General features: G+C 38.9%; 1 protein-coding gene across 1 annotated transcript in view; it reads right to left on the reverse strand.

Moving 5' to 3' along the window:
- Window positions 1–16,023, reverse strand: part of LOC110376881 (protein phosphatase 1 regulatory subunit 14B) — a 36,805-nt gene extending 20,782 nt beyond the window's left edge. The window contains exons 1-4 of the mRNA XM_064037545.1: window positions 15,948–16,023; window positions 4,113–4,159; window positions 3,734–3,859; window positions 1,718–1,843 (exon numbers count right to left, since the gene is read on the reverse strand). Of these exons, the coding sequence (XP_063893615.1) occupies window positions 1,718–1,843; window positions 3,734–3,859; window positions 4,113–4,159; window positions 15,948–16,023 (375 nt within the window). The remainder of the gene's footprint in view (window positions 1–1,717; window positions 1,844–3,733; window positions 3,860–4,112; window positions 4,160–15,947) is intronic.
- Between the last annotated feature and the right edge of the window lie 2,077 nt (window positions 16,024–18,100).

An 18,100-nucleotide genomic window follows, 5' to 3' on the forward strand; every position in this document is an offset into this window, starting at 1 on the left:
CTCTTCCACGCCGATTTCGGCAACGGCGACCACTTCGACCCTAATGGCGTGCGCGTGCTCTCATGTGGCTGGAGTATCCAATTTTGTGCGTGAAAGTCCGCGCACACTGCGGACATGTCAGGGTACCAGCCAGAAAGTTGTAGTTGATAGCTACCGGTGGTCGAGCTTTCAACTCATCTCGTTTGGCATCCAACTCAGAAAGCCGGCGTGCTTCAAAGTCAAAGACTTTGGCTTTAACGCGGCTTCTCCAGTCTCTGCGGTTGGATGCCAGATTCTCCCACTGAGACGGATCAATGGAATAGCTTTTCATGTGGCGCTTCAGCACATCCTTGTATCGCAGCAGCTGTCCGCCACGTTTCCGCTTGCCCTCCTGCAACTCGGAGTAGAGGATGCGCTTGGCCACTCTAGTATGCGCAGTACATGCCCGCACCAACGAAGCTGTCTCCTCATGAGGTATGCTTCAATGCCACCTACATTGGCTTTCCTCAATACTTCTGTGTTACGCACGCGATCAAACCAACGGATATTTAATATTTTGCGCAGACATTTGAGGTGGAAGCGGTCTAGTTGCTTGATGTGGCGTCGGTACGGTGTCCATGTTTCCGCTGAGTAGAGTATACAAGGCAACACAACTGCCATATACACAGAGACCTTTGTGGATATCTTTAGGTCATGGGAGCTGAAGACCTTCTTGTCGAATTTGCCGAAAGCAGCGGCTGCAGCACCAATTCTGCTATTGATTTCGGCGTCAAGGTCGCACTTTGCTGTTATAGTGCTCCCCAAATATCTAAATTTATCGACCTGCTTCAGGACATCTTCACCAAGCATAATGGCCAGTTCTTGACGTCCGTGATTGTCTAAAGACATCACTTCTGTGATCTGTCTTTTTGATAATGATTTTTAGACCAAATGTACAGCACTGCTTGTGAAGGTTCGTGACTAGCTGTTGCAGGACTTCAGGGGATTCAGCCACGAAACAGAGCTCATCTGCATACATGACACGCGTGAGTGCGCAAAAAACCCGCACGATGCTGCAGATCTGGATTCCCGCAGGAACGCGCGTAGGTGCGTCGACAGCGACACGCAATATGCAGCATGTTACGGGGCAGTGTGAAGATCGACTAATTTAACCGGAGATGCAATATTTTTTTTGGTACAGATATAGAGTTGACCTTGAGAAAGAACACAGGATATTTTTCATCGCGGACTTTTGAAGAGTTCTCTTGGAGACGCGATATAACCGAAACTCAACGCGGGCGGAAATCTAGTTTCAAATATAAAAAGAAGTTTTAAATTCAGTTCACGTAATCCAAAATTACAACTGAGAACCCAACAAACATAACCCATCTAGTTTTTGCAGAGTGGTAACCTAATTTCCAGAGAGATGTCGCTGTACACTTTGCTATTTCGAGCTATGTATTAAATTTTTTCTGAGTTAGTGGGTTCGGGATAGGTACGGGCTATAGTCGGGAAACTGCGGTATTTCCCTTTGGTACACGCGCGAGTCGCTGGATCCGCACGTTTTTAAAATGCTTGCAAGCATTGCATTACATGCTACTTGCACCGTGTAGATGCACCATAAATTTGTCCATTTCGTGAAGTATTTAAAATTTTGATTTAAACTAAAATTGGGTCACTCAAAAAATGCGCAAGCCACAGACACACTAGGGAATCGGGCTTAATGAAAGAAGTGTCTGGAGTAGCAGCGGGCACGCACCGTGAGGTGTCTGCGGCGGAGCTCGTCGCTGTCCATGTCCAGCAGCTCGTCGATGTCCACCTCCACCTCCTGCGAGCTCGCCGCGCCCGTCGCGCCGCCCCCTCCGCTCCCTCCGCCGCTATCTTTCTGCAATTTGTAATGCGTTACAAAAATTAGGATTGGGCTGCAATAGTGTTATTGCCTGCATGCAAGAAGCTAAACATATTAAATGGTTAGAAATCTAAACAGCTGACCGATTTGTGATTGATTGATTTTTGAGTTTATTGTAAATTACAGACATCTTGCATGGAATATTGTGTCAAACGTTATAATAATATACCAACTGCCTCGTTGGTCTAGCTGTCGCAAGTGCGGCTATTACGAGGTCTCGGGTTCGATTCCTTAGTTGGGCCGAAATCGCTATAAATAAAAGACTTTCACAAAGTAGCCCGGAGCCTGGAAGTTGGTGATTGGTACACCCGTGCATCGGAGAGCACGTAAATGTCGGTGCTGCGCCTGATCTGTCTCCAGTCGAGTCGGATTGGGGTATGAAAGTGAATAGTGAGTGCACCTGTGTTTGCGCAAATGCTTGTGCACTATAATAGTGGCCTGCGCAGTTGGCTGATCTCTCTAATCAACTAACATTTTGAAACTGAACGACAAGAGGTTCAAAACTCACATAAAAGTCTGACTTTGTAAGCAAGCATATTGTAAACTATGTACAAGATTACATCTATACTAATATTATAAAGCTGAAGAGTTTGCTTGTTTGTTTGTTTGAACGCGCTAATCTCAGGAATTACTGGTCCGATTTGAACAATTCTTTCGTTGTTAGATAGCCCATTTATCGAGGAAGGCTATAGGCTACATTTTATCCGGGTTCGTGCAGAGGTTTCCACGGGATGCGGGTGAAACCGCTGGCAGAAGCTAGTTCAAGATAAAAATGTTTTTTTGTGAGATTCTACGTAATCTTCGCATTTATTATGTACACTCATCATGGATACAATTAACTATCCTTTGATTTTTCAAAAGTTGCTAAATTAGGATCACATTTGATGAGAGGGTTGAATGAGAGTTACCCTGTAAAAAAGACACAATATTATAAATAAACTTGTTTATGATCCTTTCATAAATCTTAAAAAAAAAACGATTTTGTTAGAAAACGTCGATAAAAAGTCAACAAAAAAGTTCTGGGGTCTAGATATTCTTCGTTAATACTTTTGTAACGGGTTCTACCGCCTTTTTTTAAATGATGGCAAAAATCGTCAAATGACCCCTCCCGCTGTGGGTTAGCAGCGGTGATGGAGTGTCAGACTCTTACTGACTAAAAACCGTCGTGTTCCGTCGTAGGCCTTTTATGTACCAGGTAACTTTTTCGTAATTTTACCAACTTTTGAACAACTAGCAGCGGTGGGGTCTTTGATCGAAACAACCGCGGGGTGAAACAATGGTTTTAAAGAACAACGGTTATAAAAATGAGATCCGCGGAGTCTGATACTCGCTTGACTCTGGAATGGTTTTAGTCGTTATAAAACACTCCTCACCGCTGATAAACCACATGGGTACTCGAAAACGCCTCGGGAATGTATCGCACCCTCTGAAGACTTTCTGTCATGTTTTGGCTCCATCCCATATCCATATTGAGCACTATCTATAACTCTATCTCGGCTGTCCTAGGGCGTAGAGGCCGTTACGCTTAAGGTTGTGCCATTATGCTCAAAGGGTTAAGGTCTGCGCGTAGCCTTAATGTACCTGCGCGGACTGAACGTTGCATTCACGCTTGACGAGGTCCTGTCTGCAATACCTACCTCACTGATCTCGTGTCAATGAACGCGCTAGTACAAAAAGTGACTGAAAGATGTAACAAAGAGGAAGGACAGCTTAACCAAATGGTGGTTGCTCAGGAAAAAGGCATGGAGAACAGTGGACTGACTGCTTTGTTGGAAGGGTTGGCATGATTTATGTATGAAGTGGACGACCAAGGAAACGAAGGAACGACATAGGTTAGCGACTGAGTAGCAAGTATCGGGGCCTCACCGGCGTGTCGTAGAGCTTCTGCAGCTCGTCGTACAGCCACATCTCGACAGCGAGTCGCTTGCGGATCAGCGCCATCTGGTGGCTGCCGTATTTAGCCGTGAGGAACTTCTCGCGCCGCTCCTTCACCTGCGACAATGACCACTTCTATCAGGGTTGGTATCTAACACCTTTATAAACAGTCCAGGTACCGTTATACTTATAATTTACTTTTCGCGATTGAAGAAGAGAAAGTCTCTTTAACAAAAGGAGTGGGAGAATGTTGTTGGCACTTGCCACGTTTGAAGACAGACATGCAAGTGATGCCGAATTTACCACAACGAGTTTTTAGACAATAAGGTAAGTTGCAAGTGACAAGTCATTACATTCATCGGTCACCTACCTCGCCCTTGTCGCTGAAGTTCACGTGCAGCCCCGACTTGAAATCAGCTCGGTGGAGAGAGCGGTTTTATTTTCACATTGCGGAAGGGGGCTGATGTTCTATATCCGCCCGCCGCACTCCATTGCCACGCAGCACCTGCTGCGGTATTCAAAAGCAAGATTAAGCTACCTTACATCTTGTTGTATTCACACTAATAGGTGGCGTTTTCAAAACCGAACATGACAACTTCTCTTTTTCAATATAGATAGTCCAAATACTTCTATAAGTAGGCGAATTTTTATATGACAAGTGCTATGGGCAGTGGCATGATATCGATATTGTGAGTAGTTATCAACGGATGTGCCTATGCAGCTATTCGATTGTTATTAAGATTAGAGTTATTTACCAAGAGTTTGCGCCAAGAAGTTTTTATAACATTGCGTAGCACCAAGTATTTACACCAAGTATCTAGACAGCAGATCGTTTCGCTTAGTTGTTTGTTCTTTAAAAGGTAGCCTATGTGAAAGTTATGAGTACGGTAACATGCTATTCGAATGTATGTCAAGACCTCAGATCAAAGAAATCCAAACTAATATTATAAATGCGAAAGTAACTCTGTCTGTCTGTCTGTCTTTTCTTCACGCCTAAACTACTGAACCGATTTGTGTGAAATAATGGTACAACATAAGTTTGAAACTTTAGAAAGAATTGAGAATGTTTTATTACATTTGATATAAATGTAAAATTATTCAACATATAATACAATATTTATCACACAAAATGACTGGTAGTCACTATTCCACGCGAACGAAGTTGCGGGCAAAAGCTAGTACAATATAAAGCAAAAAGTAAGTTTTTGCAATGCTCTAGAAATCATTTGATGACATAAAATCTTGAAGAACCGATACACGTCGCTATTATTTTCACATTAATTGGACTTTGGGTGCTGCCAATGTTCTATATCAAATGTATATTGCTTGTACAATGTGTTAGTGGGGAGTCAGTGCGCCACTTCTTCCCAAAGAGACACGATGATGATGCCTAGCCGAGGTCGGCTACGGCGGCTGTTCTGCGGAAAGGAGATTAGCCAACTACGCAGGACATATAGTGCACGAGCATTTGCGCAGACACAGGAAAAACACATAGGAAGTGGTGAAGGGTGGGCGTTTTGGGGGCTGTCTTCTTTGTAAATTTCTGACGTTCGAAAAGTGCAGTTTTGCAGTCAAGTTTAATTTTGAAATTGATTTTTTCAATAATAAGTTGTGAGTTAGTAGTGACTTCGTAATAAGTAGGCGACGTCTCACGCGTTTGCCAGCTGATGCACAAGTGCTGCTTGCCTCGATGTGCTCGTACATGTGTGGCATGACACTCGATGGTCGAGCGAGGCTGTGCTCGGATCAAGCGTCGGGGTATCCTCCGGATTTACAATGTCTTGTGAACGCCTCAATGGCAGAAGAATTATGTAATGTACATGTAACAACGGTAAGAACGCGAGGTCTAAGGTGCTTTATTTTACCTTCTGATGATTTATTTTTAACCGAGTTTATAAAATATACAATCTGTCACATTAGTTATATTATAAGTCAAATAGAATACCTACGGCAGTACCCCAGCTAAGAGTAAAGCGGACACGGCCTTAATAAACAATTTCTACGAAGAATCTGCTAACTCCCTAACATGATAATGGTGGTCCTCTGCTTGAAACGTAACGTAACATCTACATACATACTTATATTAAAAAAAAATACAAACCGTCCCATTAGAAAACCTAATATATAAAAAGAAAATTGAATAAACAATGTAATAATTATAATATAAAAATCTTGAACTTACTTACATTATGATTGTCCATAGTAATATAACACACAATGCTCGAAACTCCTGTACGCGCTACTATTATTGTTGAGTTTAACAGGGTCCATAACAAGTGACTAATCTATAACCTACCAACAACCTGTTATACATTATGGAATGCAATAAAGAATTGAGAATGTAGAGATTTTACATATGTTTAATGTCTTTAGGTTCACCCAATAACAATTACTGATAGAAGTACACTGAATGACATGTAGTAATGTTTTTTTCTTCGCAAAATCTCGTAGCGGTGTGTAGCCCCGACGTGCTGTATTTTCACGAGCAAACCTGTAGTGATAGCGAGAGGACCCTCTCGGTGCAATAACCCTTAGTATATTCGCAATACTTTTAATTATACAGCTATAAGACCAACTTTCAAAGAGTATTGTTCTTGTAACTTTGCTGACGCTGCAATATTTGCCAAAATTTCAACGAGTTACCAATTAGTACTACGCATACGTAAAGTCGGGATTGGTCCAGTACCTACACGATGTGCTTAAGTTCGAGCGCCGCCATATTGTCGCGAGTACAGCGGGTTGGCGGCTACCGGCGCAGTAGGACGGACGGTTAAGGTGTGACTGTCTCCAGGCTCAAACTGTGCTGGCGCATTCTAAAAGAATTCCGGCTAACATATTCTACATTAGTTTGCGTAGGCTTTGAATTTTATATGAAAATATAGACGACCAAAAGATTCCGTGCTGAGAAGATTGTATACAGTTTCGATTGTATACGCATTCAGGTTACCCGTTTCAATTTTAACATTATTAGGGATGAAAGAAGCCGCGCCTTGGCGATCTAATCAGATTATTATAGTACTCTGTTATGTATGTTAGGGTACAATGTTACAATGAGACAGACGCTGAAAGGAAAAACAGCCTCATTAAAAGCAAGTACTCAAACTTTTCACTTTTCAGCATCTTTTAGGGTTCTAATTTTTGTATGTATGTGTGAAAAGAATGTGGCATGTAATATTCTTTACATATCCACATATATTTTTGATCTCGGATTACAGCCGTCGGGGTATCTATCGTTAGATTTATCTCAATTACTCAATTGTTTTGTTGAAAAATAAGTGAATCAAGGATCTCAGAAACTAAAAATTAAGAACTGCACATTAATATACATAACTACGAAGACTTGATCTTCTATACAACATATACTTGTAAGGAGGCGGAGGGGATGGACACTGCGATGCGACATAGCGTCTACCTCAACAATCCACTGACCAAAATAAGAGACAGATGTCATAGAGAGATAGATTGATCTCTCATTTTCGTCAGTCGTAAGTTAAAATTCCGCTTTGGAGATTTGAAACTGTTTTCATATCAGCCAATTGTATGCATAGTGCGCTTTTAAATCGTCGGTCCACTGTGCTCTACGTTTACGTTTACGTTACCCAAACACGGTAGGTACACTACAAGTATTATCTGCTCTATCGACTGTCCGTCCGTCTGCTAACATGCTTGTGCACTGGTCAGTGTGCGAATAGGAAGCCTCGGTGACTTTATCCTCTGCGGATCATTGTTGCGAATTTATACCATAACACTCCGCATAGTGTTTCCTTACGCTGCGACTTTCAACTTATGGTATGGACCAGCCATACAGTATGTAAGTAAGTCTCCGCGTTTCGCCCCAGTAGGACGCCTTGGTTAAAGACCCTTGACCCTGGTCTTTTAAAATGGTTTGAACACTATGTTGGTCGTAACTAATTGGCTTTTCAGAGCTTCCATTTGGCATTATGTTTCGTCGCTATAACATATCGCACCATTTTTTTAAGATACATTCTTAAATGGTTCGAAACAAAGTGTATACGCTAGAATAGAACATTATTAAAATAAGAGTTTAAAAAAAGTTAGAATTTTATTTTCCACTAACAAGCTGACCACTGGGTTTTTACCCTGCTTAAGTACCTAATTTTTTTACGGCGGTAATCTGGCCAAGCATTGCATTTCGTGACTGTCCTGTTAACACAAGGCACAAAACTAGCGTAAGAAGCAGCGTATTGTACATTACCACGGTGGGAGGTCGGGTATCGTAGCTTACAATACCTAACCTGGTTTCAATTAATAAAACATTGGCTCTCAAATTCCGGTTGAATAGAAATTCATACTACTAGACTTGTTTTATAACATTGTTAGCCTAGGTGAAATTAGCTATAAACTAATATGAGAAATTATCCAGCCTATTCAAACATTAAGCGTGAGCGTAATACGGTTCCAATCCCCAAAGTAACACACTATTGTATGCCTGTTTTTCTAGCTATTCTTGGTTTTCGGTTCTATACTTAGTTACTTGTCAAAATCAATGAAATTGAAAATGACGCAATAGCAGTTTTACCACATTCGCTCTAATATAAGTACCAATCGTTCAATTCCATTGGTTTGCGATTGGTCTGCACGGTGATTTTGGTCTTACGGTAGTTTACAATCAATTGGAATCGTAGTCATTTGAAAATATTTTGAGAAAAATGGCGGATGAATACTAGTACTCGGACAGCTTCAACGTAATCACAGGGATTGGATAGAGAACGTGGCGTATGGTTAAGTAAAATTATTATCGGGCCCCCTCTGAAATAGCCTTTTAACTTGGGAATTACGGACATTACGCACGTTATGATTGGATTGGATGAAAGGTGCTGGTAACACGACTATGAACCCTTGCATTTGATTTTAAAAAAGGGTAATTAAAGATTATATTTTTACGTAATGTCGTGTATGGATCTGTCATCTTGACGCATGTCCATGCAGGAATAGAATCATCTTTTGACGCAAGGTTTTTGCAAAACCGGCTGTCATGCGCGGATGATGGATGGATCATAAGCGAGTTTTGGCACAGTGTACATGACCGTTTTTTGATATCGATGGCGGATTCAGGTTTTGGAGAATTTATTATATTCACATATTTAGGTATAAAGTTACCCGATCGGTCATAAGGCCACATTTTAAAAATAAAATTACCGACCTACCAAAAATTTTGTATACCAATTTACCAATTTCCTACCATTTATTTTACCATACTACCTACCAACTCTTATGAAATTGGATGGAGAAATGCTTTACTGCGAGATTACGAATTTGATAAAAGTAAAAATTTAAATATTATTTGATAAAATAAATTCCGAATAACTGTTTGAAGCACAAACTTCGCTGGGGACAAAACTTTATTTAAATTTAAAACAAAATTTAAAATAAAAACCAATAGTTATTGTTATTTTATTATTTATTTTGTCTATTGACCCGCCTAAAATGGAAATTTTGGTACCTAACTGAATAAAGGGTATCATAACATTTTATTATGCTGGTCATAACATTGAATTCTTAATAGCAGCTATTGCTATGTATGTAATTATGTATGAAAATCATCGTACCATCAACACGCAAGAAACAGTGGCAGCTGGTTACATTGAACTGAAATGTAATATAAAATATCAGTAGCGAGCTGCTACCAAAGAATAATCCTTGTTCCGCATTGCCACTCACTCAAACACTACGAATACCTTATGAAAACTACAGTCGATACACGGATCTAACCATAATTGTGCCAAAATTCAATTAATCTGCACGAAATTATAAATGTCACTGAGTTCCTACTTAGGTACTTCGCACTCGTAAACGAGTCACCGATTAAGCTTCCTTCTGAAACGGAGAATTGTGTGGCCACATATCGTCAAGTTTATCGCCATATTGTTATCGCGTTGTACAAACAGCTAACGACATGGACGCCGCGGTTACTCTGTATTTTTTGGACAGCCAAATAATTATTTTTATATATTCCAAGTGGCTAACATCGGTAATACTTCGTTTCGCCAAGCTAAGATATTGATATATTCGATTCTTGTTCTGGGTGTTGCCATCAGATGTATGAGGTTGTCGCTTTTACTTCTTCCACCGGCTGTACCCATAAAACTATAAACAATCGGGGATGAAAGATCACAGCAGAGATCTAATCAATTATGGCCAGTTTCTGTTACGTACACAACAGGGCTCAGTTCACAATTAGCAACGCAATTCAAAATCATCAAGCTCAATCCATTTTCTTTTCAGCACTGTAGGGTTCTAATGGTATGTGTGAAAACACGTGGCATGTTATTCTTTACATATCCACTAATTTTGATCCTACACCGCGAAGTTCTATCGTTAGATTTATCTCAATTACTCAATTGTTTTTGTTGACCCAATTAAGGTGAATACAAGGATCTCAAAATCTAAAAAGAATTACAGTACTGCACATTAATATACATGTAACTACTGTAAGATATGAATTATGATCTTTATAAGCCAAACAAAATACTTGTAAGGGAGGCGGATGACTGGACGGATGATGGGTACAGAACACTGCGATGCACATAGCGCACTCGCAATCCACGACCGAATAGAACAGAGTCATAAGAGATAGTATCAGCACTTCGTCAGTCTTATTTAATGTACAAATTATTCCTGGTATGGGATGAAAGGAAATCAATATACCAATTGCCGCGACTACTGAAATCTTTATCGTCTCCACTTGCTCTACGGTACTTGGACCCAACACGTAGGTCTACAAGATATCCGTGACGACTGTCCGTGTCCTAAATAGCCGGTGATTGTTCAGATGCGAACAAGGAAGCAATGTCGGTGACTTTAGTCCTCTGACGGATCACTTCGTTGCGAATTGTATCCACCAGAGACACTCCGAGCATAGCCCTTCCTTTTAGCTCACTTTCGTTATGGTTTAGCCATACAGTATGTAGTCTACGTTTCAACAGTACAACGTGTTAAAGACCAACTTATTAAGGGACGTAAATATTGAACACTATGTTCGTATGGTCTGGGATTCAAATTGGCTGCAATAATGCTCTTCCAGAGCTTCCATTTGGCATTATGTTTCGTCGCTATAACATATCGCACCATTTTTTTAACATACATTCTTAAATGGTTCGAAACAAAGTGTACGCGCTAGAATAGAACATTATTAAAATAAGAGTTTAAAAAAAGTTAGAATTTTATTTTCCACTAACAAGCTGACCACTGGGTTTTTACCCTGCTTAAGTACCTAATTTACGGCGGTTATTACATTTTTCTGACTGTCCTGTTAGGCAGTTGGCAGGCAGGGGTGAGCACCTAACATAGATAAGAAGCAGCGTATTGCCTACATTACCACGGTGGGAGGTCGGGTATCGTTGCTTACAATAACCTAACCTGGAACATCAATTAATAAAACATTGGCTGTCAACATCCACGTCTGAATAGAAATTCATACAACTAGACTTGTTTTATAACATTGTTAGCCTAGGTGAAAATTAGCTAGCTAAACTAACATGACGAAACGATATCCAGCCTGTAACAAAGCGTAAGCGTGAGCGTGGCGGAGACGGCGGCCGTGTCCCGGCAAAGTAGCACACACTATTGTATGAACCTGTTTGTATGACCTAGCATGTAGCTCTGCGATTTCGGTTCCAGGGGCCCGATTCTCCTAAGTTATTATTGTCAAAATCGAATAGAAATTGAATCGCAATATGATCGCAATAGCAGTTTTAACCTTATCGGACATTCTGCTACTAATATAAGACCAATCGTATTCCAATGCCATTCGATTGGTTTGCGATTGGTCTGCTATTTTGGTGATTTTGGTCTATACGGTAGTTTGCTGTACAATCATATTGCAATCGTAAATCATTTGCAGACAAAATTATTTCAAAGAAAAAATAGCGGAATGAATACTACGTACTACGTAATGAATACGCTTCAATCGTAATCAAGTCGGGATTGGATCTCAGTCGAACCGAGTCGAACGTGAATCGTATGTTGCTTAAGTAAAATTAGGAGAATCGGGCCCCAGTCCTGAAGCCATAGCGCTTGACAACTTGATGGCGAATTAGGTCGGACAGTTACGCACAGAATTAACGCAGGATTGGATTGGATGAAATGGCGGCAGGTAACAGAAAGTATTTGTGACCCTCGCATTCTCCTTTTAAACTTAAGGGGAAAATTCACAAGACTATGGTTAGACGTGATGTCCTGTATGGATCAGAGTGCTGGCCCACAAAAGCGACGAATGAAAGACAATTGCATGCATGCGGTAGAAAGAAGTTTAAAAGTTTAACTAAATGCGAAACCGGTGTCATGGTATGGGATTGATGCGGAAATAGTCATCTTGTGAAAGGTTTTCATGAACGGGCGGATATAGAAGACACCTAGAAACTGGGGATTGTGAAAGTCGATATGGTTGGAAACAGTGTGTACAAAGTACAGTTTTATTGATATCAATCGCGCGCATTCAGCAGTTCCACGCCGACCCGAATATTTAGTTTTAATTTTAACATTATTAGGTATAAAGTTAACGATCGGTCACCAACCAAGCCGCGTTTGCTCATACCAATTTACCCAATATACCTACCTACATTTAGAACCTACCAGTTTTACATTTATGTATGTTGAGTTACGTAAATTATGTTACTTGCGATGAGCAAGAAAAGAGTATGGAAGGAAAAACATGCTACGCCGACCCCGAATAAAATTGGGAAAAGTAAAAAATTCAGGAGGATGATGATGATTTGATAAAACTTAGCTCTCGCGACTCCGAATAACTTTTGAAGCACACATGGGATCGATGGGGACTTTTAAAACTTTATTTAAAATGGTAAACCCAAGCTCTCCACCAATACATATTTCTTTCCGGGAGTTATTGTTATTTGACCACTATTTTTATGTCTAAATTGACCCGCCTAAAAATGGAAATTATTTTTGGTACCTAACTGAATAAAGGGTATCATAACATTTTATTATGCTGGTCATAACATTGAATCCTTTTAATAGCAGCTATTGCTATGTATGTAATTATGTATGAAGAATCATCGTACCATCAACACGCAAGAAACAGTGGCAGCTGGCAATTGTTACATTGAACTGAAATGTAATGTAAACAGTGGCTATCAGTTAGCGAGCCGCTACCAAAGAATAATCCTTGTTCCGCATTGCACTCCACTCACTCATACACTACGAATACGAACTTATGAAAACTACAGACGTCACGGATGTGACCACGAGGCCATAATTACTTAATCTGCACGAAATTATAACTTCACTGATGCATTTTCACGATAATTCGGTATTCGTCATGACTACCGATTTCACGAATATCGCTTGTACTGCACTTCATCAGATTGAGAGCTATCAGCATTTAATCATTTTATAGACTTATAAGACACTGATTTTGTTACGGAGTCATTATCAGTTTCGTCTTGGGAAGTGTATTATTACTCCGTTCATGGTCCGGGCTCAGTCCATATTCGCAATGACTAAAATTTTTCGTTCAATCCATGTACAGCGTAGTCAGTTATTTGAGAGATAACAAACTTTATAACCATTGGGTTCATAACCTACCAATTCCTTTCCGACCTAGTCAAATTTTTACTGGGAATATTAACGCCATTCGAACCGAAAACCTGAGATGAACGCTTAGGTTTCCTATCATGCCACATCTACATGGATATTAGATTGACTTAAGCTTTCGTAGGCGTATGGGATTATTAAATACCTGTATATACTTTCCCCAAAAGTTAAATGTCTTTAGTGCCATTTAACATAGCACGAGCTAGAACATTGTGCGTTTTTTTGTTGCAACACACCATTTAACTTTGACTAAAACTTCTTAAAACATTAATTATAAACTTATCTCGACAGTATTTTCAAAACGGTGTTAAGTATTCACCACTGATAGACATAAAGATTTACTACTTTGAAATTGAATTTAGTCTCACTTTTAGCAAGACATAATTAAAATTATGTGCACTTCTGATGTAAGTTATACATATGTGGGATAATGTTACATTTATCAACAAATAAAACAAAATAATTTCTGTTTTTATTTAAGATATTATAGGACCACAAACATCTGAATTTACAATAAACATGGGCGTTTAATGTAACTTTTGTCTATAATTTATAATTTCGAGTCTGCTTCCCTTTATGCATAATTTCAACTTATATTTAAGTTATGTATTTTTATTTCATGTTAATTAATCAATCATATTAACATTTTAACTAAAGGAATTTAGTTTTACTTATATGTCCTAGGCGTTGATGCCATAAAATATCATCTTTATTTTCATCTTGGTAAGCGCTTTTTTATTTTATTTATTAAACTATAAGATTTTTCTAAAATACCTTTTTATTTTTACCTTTCTTTGTATTTTACCTTTTCATAATATCATTTTAATGTTCTTGCTGCTCTTTATGGTATTTCCTTATTTTTTACTTCGGACTCAATAAATTACTTAAGTATTCCTTGCACTCATTTTTTGATGATTAAGATTTATGGTAATTTTTATTTTTTTATGAAATAAATGTATTGTTTTTGCTACTGAAATTTTAAAGGAGGATTTAAACATTCAAACGATGTGAAGAGATCATCTCTCATTTGTGATGTGATCAGACGCTCCTGAATCTAATAGGAATTTAATTGTCGAGTGGTCTTTTTCATAATGGTATGCGCTTGTCATGAACGCAAATCCTGAAAATATAATTCAATCTTGCAGGTCAATCCTCTATTGTCCTCATCTGGGTATTGTTTTGTATATTTGTCTGTCTTTTGAACATAAAACAAGAGGTTTCTTCATGCCCTCTGCGTGTTTCTTGAATTAGTTTGTTATAATGTTGTATTCTTCAAATAGTTTTTGTTTTTGTATTACTTTTTATTAGTTTTTAATTATCTTTAACTTTCATAGTCCGTTTTTAAGCGTACTATCTGTTTAATAGTTTTAACAATCGTTAAGTGATATTTTCTTCTTAGTTTCTAAATTGCAGTGATAACAGCCATCATATTTGTGAAAGTTTAAGTAATAAAGCATTTATCCGTTAATATTTATTTCTCTAAGCTAATAATTCTGACATTTTCAAGGAATAGATACTTTATGTTATGAAATAATCTGCTTTTCATTTTTCCATTATAATTGTTTTCAATCAATTCTATACTTTGTAATTTGTGTTATTTGTCAAATATTTGGTGAATCCTGCTTGCGCAATTAAATTTTTACTTAACAATAATTTGTAACTTTACTGAAATTAGTTGCTGAAATAAATGTACTTTTCCTGAAATTATTTAATTCTTTTCCCATGATGTGGAATAGGAATTTAATTGTCGAGTGGTCTTTTTCCAATGAACGCAAATCCTGAAAAGATTTCGTTCCCTCTTGCAGGGCAGTACTTGTCCTTTCTGGGGCATTTGTATATTTGTCTGTCTTTTGTAACTGTTCCTTGTGTCCTTTGCGTTAAATTTCCATTCTTGAAGTTGTATTCTTCTTTGTGCTGTATTGTTTTATTATATTTTTCTTCAACAACTTTAAACTGGTATACTTTAATTTTACTTCTGGAAGCAAAACGATATTTTTCAGATAGTGTCTCAACAGTGATCCTTTTACAGGGCTTTTGTCCTCCTCTAATTTATAGCTGATAAAAGAAATAATGTTTTAATTTAATTTGAAATATTTATTCTACATTCCTTTCATAGTCGCGGAAGCAACACGTCCGTCAACAAGACCGTTCGACTATAATATTAGATTCTTTTCCCATTCGAGTCAAGCAGTGTACATTCTAAATTTCCGAACTTTTCTCCATTAGGCTTAATGTTTCTTTTCATCCAATTGTCACATTTATTTGGACAAACACAGAGCACTACTGAATGTTCTCACTACTAAATGTCCTTTTTCGCACTGGGCCCATAACCTATAGGAGGTATGGGATTAAAAGAAATAATATACTAATTTGATATTAATAATATACTTTAAATGGTACTTGAAGCAATACGTCCGTCTAACAAGATCACGCAGTGTGTGTAGAGTTAAATAAACAGTAGATTGTTATAGAACAAAGAACAACCAAAGTTGTATTAGTTTTTGCTTTATATAATCCAACACGCATATAGCTGGACGAACACAGAGATCGATTCAGGGAGAACACCGTTACTCAGTGTTCATACATATGAGTAAAATAACAGTGGCGGCGTGTCATTAGAATCATCTCCGACCCGTATCGCGCGACACCTCGCACAGCGACCAGCGACCACCAGCAGCGGCCACAGCTTGCTTTGACAGCACGGCCATAGCGGACCGGTACACGATCGCGCGTCACACTTCGCGGACGCAGGTGGCGACGGACGCCGCTTTGAGGGGCATCAATGCCGCGTCCGGGGACAGACGCCTAAGTTTGTGAGCACAGAGTACATTGTTTAAAGGCCGCAACTTCGCATCAATGCCGCTGTCCGGGGACTTCAGACCATTCACACTTTCGTGTGAGGTTTGTTACGCTCTGAACTCGCGACTAAAATGTTACCTAGTTATAAGTAGGTACTTCAATTAAGTAGTCACTTAAGAGAATGCGTCGACTAGTGACTAGTGGCGAGATATTCCAATTCAAATGTATTGTCTAAGTTAACATTCGATATGCGGCGTCATCTTATTGATTGCGGTTATAATATAGGTACCTCAACCTAAAAGTAATTAATAGGTGTACTTTTTTATTAATTTATACCTATGTAGAGGAACCAACTGGTTCTGTTTATAAATCAACAAAAATAATAAGTTATACAAGTAATTTAAAGGGCTTACACACACAGTTGCCAGTTACAGGTGAACCATGTACTTGTTTTAACTCCGAAAGATCACAATTCAAATTTAATCGAACTGAACTTATTGGGTAAATACTAGCTTCTGCCAGCGGTTTCACCCGCATCCCGTGGGAACCTCTGCACGAACCCGGATAAAAAGTAGCCTATAGCCTTCCTCGATAAATGGGCTATCTAAACAATTTATTTATTTATTTATTTAATAGTTCATGTACACAGATACACACACAGAATACAGAAAAGAAGAAAGATAGAACATATAGTACATAGGCACAGCTTATTTCAAGAGAAATTTCTTCCAGCTGGCCCGTTATGGGAGAGTTAGAATAAGAACAATTGTTCAAATCGGACCAGTAGTTCCTGAGATTAGCGCGTTCAGAAGCTAGTGAATAAATATATTTTACAAAGGAAATTGAACTTTATCTTTAAGCATGAAGCGTTATAATAAACTGAAGTTGTTTATATTATTAAACTTTTTTCTAGGAAATGTAGATTTGAATTTGGAATTGTTCACATTTGTGCCGTAGCCACCGACGTCTTTTTGTTCCTGATCCTTTATCTAGTAGTATTGTTGATCGAAGTTCTTGACAGTCAAATATTTAAGAAAAAATAAATCTGAATTTTGCAGAACTAAGATCTTCATGATACTGGCCGTAGCCTAGGTTGAGGGTCGCTGCCAGTGGCGGATTAAGAGTCTCCGAGGCCCTAAGCACAGAGCCTGTGTAGACCCTCTATTCAACTCTATTGCTTGAATGGAAATAGAAGGAATGGAAGGTTGAAGAAATTGACCGAGCGAAGCGAGCGTGATGCCTTTGTAGTTACAAATGCGAGAGCGAAGCGAGCGCTAAATTTTTTTCTTACTCGCACGGAGGTAAAATGTATCCCAAACGTACTTAATTTTTTGTTTGTTGACAAATGCAAAAACGAAGGCACATAGTTTCTGAATACGCGAGCGAAGCCAGCGCGAAATCTTGATTATTTTTTAAGACTCAGGACCAAAATTACGTAAAAGGGCTACATTTCAAACCTTCATTTCTTTCTACAAGTTTCGTTGGACAAGTAAGATGGATATATACGTAAGATCGATAACAACGTCAACGCGACGTTGGTCCGCAGACCACTTGGAAGGCCTCCGGGGACCACCAGTCGTCCGCGGACCACCGGTTAAGAACCACTGATCTAAAGCATCCTAAATTTTTTGGACATGTTTGTTGTATTGCACGTGAGCTTCCCAACGAGTGTCCGATAGCGACTTCAAAACGCTATCGTTGCCTATTAATTCTTTTAAAATTGTAGGTATAACAACTGGGGCCCGATTCTCCTAAGTTAATATTGTCAAAATCGAATAGAAATTGAATCGCAATATGATCGGAATAGCAGTTTTAACCTTATCGCGCATTCTGCTACTAATATAAGAATCGTATTCCAATGACATTCGATTGGTTTGCGATTGGTCTGCTATTTTGGTGATTTTGGTCTATACGGTAGTTTGCTGTACAATCATTTTGCAATCGTAAATCATTTGCAGACAAAATGATTCATTATTGAATGACAGA

This window comes from Helicoverpa armigera, chromosome 13, assembly GCF_030705265.1.
Source record: "Helicoverpa armigera isolate CAAS_96S chromosome 13, ASM3070526v1, whole genome shotgun sequence".
Classification (NCBI taxonomy): Eukaryota; Metazoa; Arthropoda; class Insecta; order Lepidoptera; family Noctuidae; genus Helicoverpa; species Helicoverpa armigera.